Source organism: Parasteatoda tepidariorum, chromosome 4, assembly GCF_043381705.1.
Source record: "Parasteatoda tepidariorum isolate YZ-2023 chromosome 4, CAS_Ptep_4.0, whole genome shotgun sequence".
Lineage (NCBI taxonomy): Eukaryota > Metazoa > Arthropoda > Arachnida > Araneae > Theridiidae > Parasteatoda > Parasteatoda tepidariorum.
The window spans coordinates 42,125,115-42,138,495 of record NC_092207.1 but is presented as its reverse complement, the minus strand read 5'-3'; the positions used below and the strand labels follow the sequence as shown (position 1 = coordinate 42,138,495).

Below are 13,381 nucleotides of genomic sequence, written 5' to 3'. Positions count from 1 at the left end.
TATATATATATATGTATATATATTTATATATATATATATATATATACTAGTATTTAAAAAATATTCAACTAATTATTTCATTATACGAGGTTATATTATATTCTCGTATATTATATTTTTTATTCTTTCTTTATGCTACCATGTAGATCTTTTCCGATAATATACTGAACTATTTTGTTTAATTTTCATTGGTGCCTAAGTTTTTCTTTAAATTAACACTTGTTTTAAGTAATTGCTAAGTTTTTTTTTTCGAGTCTCAGAATTATAGCCATTTAGCTGATAAGATTTCAAGAACATTTTCAAAGTTAAAATCAATCAGTGCAAAACGTCTGACTGATCTCAGTGCATAAGTTCATCCTTTTTTCTAAGATTGAACAAATAAATCATATATTTATTTACTTTATCGTTTTTTATTTGTTTGGTCTGTGAAAAGTAAATAAATTTAAGTGCAATTCAATAGACCACAACTGTTTGCTTTTTTTATCTGAGCGAATTCTAACCGCATTTTTATTTTGATGTTTGAACTTATATATTACACAGGTAATTTTGAGAAAGCTTCTCTTTTAAAAGAAGATGTTGAGAAAAATTACTTTAGTTTAAATTATTTTCTTATTTTGCATGATTCCCAAGATATCATTATAGCATAATTTGCTATTAGAAAAATGCTTTACTTTGTTAAATAGCAAATACTAGAAATTGAAATTTGTAGAAAGATTTCGAAACCGTACCAATTTTAGAATCATCATCTGATTTGAAAAACGTAATAAAAATGCCGCGAAATCATTTTAATTTATAAGATAAATAACATCATTTGAGTTACATTTGTAATTACCAATACCAATACATTGACAAGTATAAATACCAATTCATATACATTGCAAAATTTCATATCAACTTAGATAAAAAAAGAAACAGTATAGTTTATCATTGTTGCCAAACAATCTTATCTCATAGTGGAAATTCGACAGACAAAAAAAGGTTACTAAAATTTTTCACTCTACACACATAACTTTATGGAAAAAAAACACAATTGAAACAAAAAAAAATAAGCTACACAATAAAAAGATATAGTTAATGAAGAAATAGTACTAATTCGTGTAGGAGAAGTGTAAGAAATTGGCTTACTGTTAGTGGCACTAGTGATGCGTAATTAATTTTGGAAATTATTGGTACAGTTTCAGTAGATATCAAATTTACTTACATAGATGCAATGTATTATATTAATATAGATGCAATATATTATATTAATATATTTGCATCTATAGCAATATATTATATTAATATATGCAATATATTAATATAATATATTCGCATATATATATGCAATATGCAATATATTCAATATATTATATTAATATATTGCTATATGCAATATATTATATTAATATATTTGCATATATTAATATATTTGCATCTATCACCTTGAAAGGGGTAAGTACTGGAGAAAATCGCTCGGTAATAGTTAATTTTTACTAAATTGAGTCATTCCAAATAATACCGAATACAGTAAATCATTATTTTGATGGGATGAACTTTTAAAAACATTTTTTTCTTAACTTAATTTAATAACGTAAAGCCTCTGGAAAGTACAAAATATGATACTTAGACAGAAAAAATTAATTTTAGGTTTATTAATTGTATTGATTTGTGTCTAGTTTTGTGCATGATTTCGTTGTGTTCTTCAGGATTGATTTCTTTCTTTTTTTTCTTTTTCACTGAGTATGAAGAACAAGTATTCAGTTCGTCTCTAATAATAAAATAAAGAGTTTGTCTATGTTTTTTTCTCCTACAACTCCAAAACTATTCATGCTATAGTCCGGAAGTTTAGACAGTGCCCGTTGTACTGCCCGTTTCCTCCCCGGTTCTAAAAATACTTTAAAAATTTCAATTGGATGATTCGAATGGAATCATCGTATGGAATTTTCTCATTGGTTCGAAACTTTCCATTAATAAAAATGAAGCTGCAGACGATTCCATTTTTCTGAATGTTTTTAAGATTACATCATTGATATTTACTAAATTATAGTACTCATTAATAAAAGCAGTTTATTACCTGTTCCAAAATATTTAATAGTGTTTTATTTGATTTATCAGATAAGCTTAGTGATCAAAGTGAATGGGGCAGGAAAGTGGTTTAGGTCGCCAAACTGACATTTCTAGAGTTATTATCAGAAAGCACATTTTTTTTCGTAGTTATACTTTTAAAACGTGTTTCCATTAAACTCAACAATTTTAAAACATTTGTAACTGAAATAAAAAAGTGAGTAAAATTAATGGAGAAATAATAATTAAGAGAAATAATTCGCTAAAGAGAAGCGTAAGCTGTAACTGCAATTTACGTCAATGATGCTTGTGATAATATTTTCGAATTAAATCAAAAATAATAATTAAAATGAATGAGCAAGAATAATAATTGAACTAATTGAAATAAAAAAGTGAGCAAAATAAATAGAGAAATGGTACTAATTCATTTAAGAGCAAAAAATCACCATTAACACAATGGTACTTGATTAATTTCGATTGTCGGAACCAATTAAAGTTAAAAAAAATAAGCAACGAAATAAAGAGCAAAATTTATGGAAACATTATACTTATTCGCAAAAGAGAAGCGTAAGTTGTAACTGTAATTTACGTCAATGATGCTTGTGATAATATTTTCGAAATGAAACAAAAATAATAATTAAAATGAATGAGCAAGAATAATAATTGAATTTATTGAAATAGAAAAGTGAGCAAAATAAATGGAGAAATGGTACTAATTCATTTAAGAGCAAAAAATCACCATTAACACAATGGTACTTGATTAATTTCGATTGTCGGAACCAATTAAAGTGAAAAAAAATAAGCAGAGCATTAAAAAGCAAAATTTATGGAGAAATTGTACTAATTCATTAAAGAGAAGCGTAAGCAATCACCATACGTCAATGATTACGCCTTATTTACGTCAATGATGCTCATGATGTTTTCGAATTGAAATAATAAAATAAGCCATGTACTAAACAAAACTAAAGGAGAAACAATTCCAATTTTTTCAGACGAAAAACCAAAAATCGCCATACCATTATTAAACCCAATGTTGCTTAATTAATAAATTTTGGTAATATGCACTACTAGTATTATGGTAATTGGTGCAGTTTTAAAATGTACCAAATATATTAATACAGGTACAAATAGTATATTTGGTGCCTTTTTAAATAGTAACAATATTGCTGTGTTTTAATATAAATGCAGTGAAAAGAGGTTTTTTTACGGACCCTCGAAAGGGATAAGTATCCGAGAAAATTACTTGATTGCGGTAAATATTTATTAAATTTTCACCTCGAACAACACCATCATACCAAATGATACTGAATGCACTTAATCTTTACTATGATGGGATTAACTTCTAAAAATATGTTTTGCTTAATGCAATAAATTAGGGATACCAGCAAGGACAAAAAATAATAATAAATAAATAATGGAATTATTTTAGCTTTATTAATTGTTTCGGTTTATGTTGTTCAGTTTTTTGTAGGATTTCGTAGGGTTTTGTTAAGTACTGTTTATTAATTGCTTTCTTTTTTTTATCCCGTACGAAGAGCACTAAAAAACAAATTGTACCTATATTACTCAGCTTGTCTAAAATAGAAATTTAATTCCGGAAATCTAAGTATGTTTAATTAATGTTAGAACAAATAAAACAAACACAGTTTTAGATTACTTTACAATATTTTAATTGCATTTCATTAAGCTAAAAATAGGAATTTTGCAAAACCAAATTTTGTAAACGAGGATTGATGAAATAAAAGTTATATATATATATATACAGTAGAAGTCCGATAATCCGGCACGTTCGGGACCGGCTCGGTGCCGGACTCCCGAAAATTCCGGTCTATCGGGCGGTAATTATACGAACAATTAGGTTAATAATTAAACTAGCAAATACATACAACAAAGTTTATTTTACATTTCATATAATGTATGTATGCGTATTGTAAAACATATTTCACCTAGATTTAAAAAAAGTCACGAATGTCTTTTTGTTTTCTTGACTTTTGGCATTTTTGGAGTGTTGTATTTTTTACCAGGTTCCAAGACAGTGCAATAGCATAGACGGCATCTTTTACTGTAAACTTTTTTTGAAAATCAGTCACGTCACAGTCGGCATTTAACAGGCCTTGAATAAAAGACCTTCTATAAAAGCATTTAAAATTTTGAATAACCCATGGGTTGAATCAAAGATGTTACGTTAGGTGGGAGCAGAGTAGCAACAATATTTCCAGAAACTGACTCATCTACTGGCGGGTGGGCTTTGCAATTGTCCAAAAGAAGGATGGCTTTAGNATTCTTGCTCATTCCTTATTATTGGTATATATATATATTACTACGCATTACATACAGATACATTGTCTTAAGTAATTTGAAATACATTTCAAATAGTTAATGCACGAAATTTTTTAAAACTGAATGATGTTTAACGATTTAAATGATAAGAAATCATGTAACAAAATATAAATTTCAATATCTTATAAAATAAATATACTTTCAACTCTTATAATGAATAAAAATTAACACAGTTTTTTAAAATTTTTTCTCCTATTAGCTCAATCAACTTCCATTTTCGCTCAATAAGAGAAAAGTTTTTTCTAGGGAATGAAACATACCTTGAAATTTTGTATTTCCATTTCTTTAATAGAGATTTGTAAGATCTTTATATTAATTCGTGATCTTTATATTAATCTGTACACCTTCTTGCTATTTTTGGAAAGGAATCTAAATTTGCACAGAGAAAGAAATTCTGGTACAATTACCGTAGTGTATGGTAATGACATATCTGGTAAAAAAAATTCGCCCTTCAAGAAAACATTTTAGAATAATTTTAATTTTGAAAATGACCAAGGGAAATAGTAATTTTTATGGTAAAAAAATTCTTCATTTAACAAAATATTTTTTCATAGTATATATTCATATACAAAATATATTTTCATAATATATATTCATATGCAAAATATTTATTTTTAGAAAAGACTAAACGAATAGTTATTTTATTTATATACAGAGAAATAAATTCCGGTAAAATTGCCGTGCTGTAGAGCAATAAAATTCCTTATGAAAAAATCCCCATAATTCTGGTTAATATAACCATAATATACGGTATTTCAGTCATTCTTTTGGTAATTTCTCCGTTCATAAGATAATTGTTTACCAGAAATTCTGGTTTTCAAAATTTTAGTTCTTATTATCGGAAATTTATTAAAGAATACAAAATTGAAAAGTTAATTTAACAGAATAAATGGTTTATATGCCATGATATTAGGTATCATGACAAAATTACAAAATTGTATCAAATTTACCAAATTTTAATACACGTTATAAAGCCATATTTTATTGCTAATTCTACCAAAATTGTAACTTAAGTACTTCGAGAAGAATTATATAGCCTTTTGTTGATCCCAGGAGCCAGAAAAGCGGTAAATTTTACCATATTCTAGTAATTTTGACCGCACTTTTTTTCTCAGTATGTACATATTCAGGATGGTCCTTATGAAATACCATGCATACATTTTGTAAATATTCACACTGTAGTACAAAAAAATAATTATAGTATATACAACGAAGAGCCATTACATTATGACCACCCTCTATCTATAACAATGGGCTCGCCCAGGTTTTCATGGTTTCTCGCCCAAGAACAATGTTTTCATGGAGCACATTAGGACCCATAATCCTCATAGAACAATCCCTGACGTCTGCAAGCTTCTTGAACATAGTTGCAGACCAGGTTCACCCATTCATGGGAACAGTTTTTCCTGTGGGGGATGGTGTTTACCAACAGGATAATGCACCATGTCATATGGGTCGAATCGTCATGGATTGGTTCGAGGAACATTTCAGTGACTTTGAAGTCATGTCTTGGCCCCCAATTTCACCTGACCTTAATCCAATAAAGCCTTTGTGGTCCTACTTGGAAAACCAAATTTGTGCTGCCACGGTACCCACTCGCAATGTGAGGGAATTGCAGAACCAGTTGGTGAGCGCTTGGTACCAGATACCTCAGACTACCTATCAGCACCTTGTGGAATCAATGCCACGGCCGGTGTCAGCAGTTTTAAGGGCTAAAGTTGGTCCTACATGTTATTAGCAGGGTGGTCATAATGTAACGGCTCTTCGGTGTATATGTGTGCATGTGTGTGTGAGAATTTGTGACTTCGTGACATTTTTACAGTGAGTAGTTTTTTCCAAAAATCGGCTACTCTTCTTGATTCTTAACAGTTAGTCTGCTTGATTTCAATTATCGACTGCCAGTCTTCTTGATACACATTTTAGCATGAAGCTGTTTATTTTTTGCAAGCGTAATTCTGCACTTGAAGCTAAGTTTCTAAACAATGCTGAATTCTTATTACTGACTCCATACATTAATTCTCTGTAAGAGAAATAGATAAAAATACAATCCAGTGCGCCGTAAACATAGGGAGTAGCAGATTTGGTATCCACTTGTACCAGATTCTTAATTGTTGTTTTTGAGCCTGATTCCAGGATATTTATGGCAGTTTCTGGAACTATGGCGAAATCTATAAAGGCTGAAGACTTCGACAGCTCTGTTACATCAATTACGTCAATTCTTCCAGTTCTGAGTGTAATTTTCGGAAACAGGTCTTGTATCAAATTTCTATTGAAAATAAAAAACAACAACATTATTTATCAAGGAGAAAAGAAATGAATATTAATTGGAATTAAAAATGCTAATTTTAAACCTCTATAGAGTAGGTATCTACATGAACACAGATTCAAAAACTATACATTGAGAACTAAAAATTTGGAATACCTTGCATTTAATTTTACTCTTATGCAAATTAGAGGCAATAATCCAGATAGTTTCATTGTAAAACCGCGAAAATATCTGGAAGACTTTTCTTTTAAAAATAATAATTTAGTTTTTTTTGTATATTTTTGACTACAATGCTTATATGCTTCTACAGTGCTTACTTAATGGGAATGTTTCGGTAAAATTATGCTTTTTTGAATTAAGAAAAAATTGCATTGTTTTATTATAATGCAAGCTATAGAATATATGTTGGTCATTCATATGTAGGTTATTCATACGTTAGTTATTCGTTCATTTTGTTGAATTTGATTTAAATGCATTAATTTTTTTTCCACTCAGCAAAAAATGGATGAGGAAAATTAGTCAAGTTTTCAAGAATGTCCAATTTTCTGGTTTTCATATACAATCAGGACCAAAAGTACCCAGCACCCACCTAGAAGTGGGTCAAAGCATAAGGTGAAACGTAACACGTAAAGTAAAATAAAGCAAAAAGTAAATAGTTAAGAAGCAAAGCAAACTGTATAAAGTAAAGCGCAATGTGTAGAGTAAAGTATGAACTAAAGTAAAGCGAAAATAAAGTGAAGCGTAAAGTTTGAAGTAAGTAAAAAAAAAATTGTTAAGCGTGATATGTTAACTACATTAAAACGCAAAGCGTAATATAATAAGTAAAATAAAGGGGAAAAAAGTAAAAAAATGGAGTAACAGAGAATAAAGGGAAGTAAAGCTTAAAGTAAAATATAAAATATAAATTAAAGTGTAAATTAAGCTACAGTATAGTGAAAAGAAAAGTGAAGCGTAAAATAAAGTAAAGCGTAGAATATCAAGTACAGCACAAAACAAAATAAAATGTAAATAAATGTATAGCGTGAAGGATTATGTAAGACGTGAAGTATGAAGTAATGTATAAAGCAAATTGTAAAGTAGAGTGCAAAGTATAAAGTAAAATTTCAAGTAAAATTTAAAGTTAAACGTAAAGTACATATAAAATAAAGTGCAGCAAAAGGAAAAATAAAATAAATAAATAAATATTTGTTCAGTCCAAAGAATTAACCATAATTTCGCGTAACAGTGTAATTATTCGGAATCAAAAGAACTACCTAAAAACCGATTTTTTAAAAATTAAAACAATTTGATAATTTTGCAATAACTATTTCAAAGCGCATTTTGTTTAATTCCTTATTAATTAATTCATACTTATTAAGCTTTGGGTCACCAAATGTACCACTCAAATTTATTCGAAAAATTGTGACTTAAGGTCAGTTGGATTATTTGTGGAGAATTTGTGAAGATTGTGAAATTTTTAACGAATAACTATTTAAAACACTATTTTTAAAATGGTTACCCCTGTTTAATAAATTGCAACAATCTATATTGCATTTTATTGTCATTAAAACATGAAGTTATTAAACAATTTTGATTACGAAGTAGTTTTTAAGAGCGTTTGCCATCAAGAACATTTATTATAAGAACTTCACGGACAAAACTTTGCCTGGGAAAAACTTCAAGTTGACAAAATTTGACGTGGACTAAACTTCGCGTGGGCAAAACATCGTGCGAATTCACAGCAAATAAATTTTTCCCTATGCAAAATATAGTATCTTTTTCTAATTATTAGTAACAATGAGAGGGAAGCACTGTATAATAAAAAAATGATGATTTTTTTAAATTAAGAAATGATATTTTAAATTAATAAAGAAACTATTACTGATGAAAAGTTTTGCCCACTTCATATATCGTCTTGTTTTATGAACGTAAGATTTTCGTACATTTCTCTAATTTTTAACATATACTTATTTATGTAGTTTCAATAGACGTTGCATATAAAATAAACAGTGTCAACTCAATATTTATTTGAAACATTTTATTTCTATGAACATTTCTTTCAATCCCTTCATTAATTCAAACTGCACTAGATTTGCGCGCTGTAAAAAAGGCCAATATTTTTTTTCTGAATAATTAAGGTAAAATTAGATTTCAAATTCAGCTATTCGTAACTTAATATTTTGCAGCACAAATTTTGTAATATTCCAGTTTTGTTGAAAGGCCTGGTGATATATTCTTATGAAATTAAAACTATTTATATTTGGGCACATAAGCATTGGGTACATTTTCACCTGAGCAACTGTAATGTTATTTGATTTAATCAAGTTTTTGCCTTCAAGGAAAAAAAAGATCGAATTTTATTTTTTAATGAGAATTTAGGTAATATTTAAACATTCTTTACACTCTTTTATTTGAAACACTTTGCGATTTCCTACTGTTAGCTCATTAATTGCAGCTGTCCGTATTGATTATTAAATATATTTGTCGTGGTACTGCATTTACTGTAAACATTATAAGATCAGTTTTACCAAATTATATTCATGATTTTTCTCAAAATTATAGAATATGCAGTTTAATATTTAAATGGCTAATATTTAATTGATTGTTTAATTTAAATTGAAAGATGATGCATTGAATTCATTTCCATGCAATATAATTCCATGCATTTCTAATTTTCACATGAGGACTATTTTAATGAAAAAATTATCCAAATAAAAGAAGTTAAATTTATTAATTAGTGTAAGTTTTCGATAAAATTACGATATGATTAAAATTGTATCATATCAAAAATGTTAAAGAATTTAAAAAAAGTTTTTTTTAAAATTGTTTAATAAATCTTTGCTAAAAAGCTATTACACAGAAAGGAGTTGAAAATTTTAGATCAGCGGCATTTTGTCCACGCGAAGCTATGGGTCGGTGAAGTTAAGTACCCACAAAGTTATAGAACGGTGAAGTTTAGTACCCGCGAAGTTATGGCTCGACGAAGTTTTATACCCATGAAGTTATGGATTGTCAAAGTTGTCGCCACAAAATTTTGTCCAGCGAAGATTTAACCGCAAAGTTTTGACCCGGAATCCATTATTCTTACCTTTGGTACCATTTCTCTCCCAATGTGCTTGTACTAAATGTAAAAATCTTTGTCAAAAAGTCAAATCTTTGGAGCATGAAAGGATTGGTAATTAATGCTGATGCGTAGAGAACAGCGAACGTTTTAGCTCTAGCACTGTGATCCGATAAAGTTTTTTCAACTAAATCCACAATTCTGTCATCCCATTCACAAAAGTAAGCGCTCTTCACCTCCTCATTCATTTCTTTCGATTGATTAAAAAATTCTTTAATTTCTTCCAATGATTCTTTACACCTTTGGGTGGTTTTCAAAAGTTTTCGCAAAACCCACCATGTACCCATTCTTTGTCCAATTGATGTTAAAAATCTCAAATATATAGATTGCGGAACACAATTCCAAAACACATGAGATATCATACCCAAAACTGGGTTTGTGTCATAGGCCTGATTTGTCAAATTTTTGGATAACTCATTATTAAAAATCATATCGATGTTTTTAGCTAAACTAGCCATTGAACTAAGTAAACTGACAGATTCAGATATCATAGAAATATAATCAAGTTTTTGACTTGTAGCTCTGAACACCATTATGAGTTCTGTCAGATTTCTGGAATATGTATTAATGTTTCTTAATAACAGGTTTGTGGTTGTGGTAGGTATATTAGCGAAGTTTCTTTCTATTTCGGAGTAGTAATCGTCGTAAATGGTCATTTCATGTCTCATTATCTCATACATAAATTGAATTCTGCTAAGTAGTTCTCTGTCGTTGCAAGGTTCTTCGTTTCTACTGAATTCCAGTATTCCTTGATTATGCAACTGTATTTCTCTTACTGTGTTACCGGAAACCTATAAAAATGTATTATTTAATAGATTAAGATATGTTCGATATGAAAAAATATTACTACAATATTACAGTAATTAACACAAAAAGAGCTAAGATAATGAGAGAAAACAACTATTTCCTCCTGTATAATATAATTTTAAACGAAAGTTACTAAAATATAAATGACTAAGCTAAAGATGGTTCTTTACAATGTATATGTTGCCCACAATGTACCAAATGTAACTCACAAATCTTCTGCAATTTATACAATGTAAAGTAGTAAGGTATATAATAATTCTCAAATTTCATTCTTTGTTCTAAAATGCCAACCAATTTAATATATATATACATATATATATATATATATATATATAAACACAAACGAAAAAAATAATATAAAAATGAAATAATATAAAAAAGAAAATTATAAATGGGAAAAAGCCAACAGTCTTCTTCACGACACATCTATTGGTATAATTTAATGCGATATTTCTGAATAAAGAATAATTATCCTAAGATAAAAATTATTCTTTATATGTGTCGATATCGCAAAAAATTGTTTTGTTGAAAAATAGCATGAAATGAAAGAAAGCAGTAACCAAACTTACCGCCGTGTACAAAATGCGGTTTATGTTTAAAAGTAAAATACTAATAAAACAGTTAACAAAATTCGCAAAGAGGTAAAATCTTTAAAGTTATGCTTATCGCTTGAATCGAATAAAATAAAATTAAAAAATATATTTGATCGAAAATTATTTTTTAGCAAGTAGCATATTAGTGCTGCCATCTATGAGAAAAACAAGTAAAAAATTTTAATTCGAAAAAATAATTTAATAAAACCCAAAATAAGAAGAAAATGTTTTTTATTTTATTACAACATTTAATCCCGGATAATCTGGTTATTATCATAAATGCATGGAGATTAATAAAAATTTATGCCTTTTTGATTTATATTCTAAGAAAAAAAATGAATCTACAAATAAAATTACTCAAATAACAACTACAAATAAATACTACAAATAATACTACAAATAAATACTACAAATAAAATACTCATAAAATTCATTCCTAAATAAAATTCTAACGTAATCCCGGTAAAGGAAATGAATTTTTTTTTTTTTACATGGGTAACAAATAAGCCTCAATTGCACTTATGTAAAAACAATTAGCACAATTAACACACAGCAATTAGTAGTATGTTAAAGAACACGTGAGATAAGAAGTAATGCCTAAATTATATCTGAAACAAATGAGAGGCCATAAAGGTAAAAAATAATATGTAGATAAGGTATGAGCTAATATAAAAATATGAATAAGAATAGAATAAGGTATGAACTAAAGATTCATCCATAAGCGATGTCAGTTTTAAAAGGGTGGGAGAAGGTTCGTGATACGAAGTAATGTACAAATAATATATGAAACAAATAAGAAGCCATACAAATACAAAATAATAAATAGATAAAGTATGAGCTAATACAAAATATGAATACGAATAGAATAAAGTATGAACTAAGGCTAAGTAAGGGTTTATACAAAACTGAAAAGTAAAATTTGATCTTACCATTAAAAATCAAGTGAACATTAAAACAATAAATTTGAAACAATTGTTTTAGTAAATAAAGCAACTTCACTTTATTAATGTTTTATCTTTTTAGAATACAGCAAGAATAATGGAAATTTTTAAACTGATTAATTTATTTAAAAATTCTACATACAGAAAGTCATAACAACAATTTTGCCAACTGAGCAGAAAAAAGGTAATACAATAATTACATTAAAAGTAAAAAAATTCTTAGACAATATTAAAATGCTTGATTTTTAAAACCAAAGTAATTTTTAATTATATATTAGATAAGCTTTGCAATAGATTACAGAATAAACAATTTTCACAACAAGATAGATTTTTAATTGACTAGATAATTTAATTACTAGATGAACTGTAAATAGTAATTTTCAATTAAAGATTGATTTAACTACAGTTAATAAGAAGAAAAGAAGGTTTGGACATAGCACTTAAGTTGTATCTGAAAAAGGTACTACACATGCGTTATTTTAAAAATTCTAATTTGAACTCATTATACATTTACTGAAAACATACTATAAATTAATTTGAATACTTAGGAAATTTAATTCAGCACTTAAAACGTTTTAAAGTCGTGGGACATGAAATGTTCAAGTATTAGGGAGACTGGAAAGTAATGTGGTTCCGGGACATTAAATATTCTTTAGTCTTAAAAAGCAATTCCTTTTTTTCGATCCATTTTTTATCCGGCAGTAAAAGGTTGTTGCTAACGATAGTGAATATATTATTGATTAAAAATAAAATCTCGATAACAAATATCGAATGCACCGAAACGACATTACTTTCCGGTCCCCCTTATGTTTTGAAAATATCCACAAATATTACAAGAATTAATGAACAAATAAGAAAGATGAACGGGTACGTGAATGGGTGTAATTAATAGAACTTACTTCGATATCTCTTATGTTGGCCATTCTCGTTCACCTAATAATTTAAGGAGTAACAACAAATAAAAAAAACGACGAATTCGGTAGGAATTAAATTTTGATTAACATTGAAAAAGTTGAGAAGAAAAAAGGAACAAATGTCAAAAATTATATTATCACTTGTTTCAAATTCAACCAATTAGGAGAAAGGGCGATTCTCTTCCTAGATATGAGATATCAAAAGGAATGATTTACAATATCTAATCGATTGTCATTATTTTTGATTAAAAAATAATCTACGATTCTCTACCTTCATGATTAAATATTCAAATAAATGATTATTTTTAGAAGTGCTTGAAAAATTTATTTATGTTTTTGTTGCTCTCTCTCTCTCTCTGTATATATATATATATATA

At 27.9% G+C, this 13,381-nt stretch overlaps 1 protein-coding gene across 1 annotated transcript; it reads right to left on the bottom strand.

Moving 5' to 3' along the window:
* Positions 1-4,841: 4,841 nt before the first annotated feature.
* LOC107440752 (uncharacterized) lies at positions 4,842-13,208 on the bottom strand. Its single transcript, XM_043038726.2, has 3 exons — positions 12,990-13,208; positions 9,717-10,540; positions 4,842-6,649 (listed from the first exon to the last, which is right to left on the bottom strand). The coding sequence occupies exons 1-3, from the start codon at positions 13,011-13,013 to the stop codon at positions 6,268-6,270; spliced, it is 1,230 nt and encodes a 409-aa protein (XP_042894660.2). The 5' UTR covers positions 13,014-13,208; the 3' UTR covers positions 4,842-6,267.
* Positions 13,209-13,381: the final 173 nt, after the last annotated feature.

Coding starts and splice junctions, on each gene's coding strand:
- LOC107440752 (XM_043038726.2), bottom strand. CDS start 13,013: ATGGCCAACATAAGAGATATCGAA. Junction 10,541..12,989: donor CCAACATAAGAGATATCGAA/GTAAGTTCTATT, acceptor ACATTTTTATAG/GTTTCCGGTAACACAGTAAG. Junction 6,650..9,716: donor GGAGAGAAATGGTACCAAAG/GTAAGAATAATG, acceptor TATTTTCAATAG/AAATTTGATACAAGACCTGT.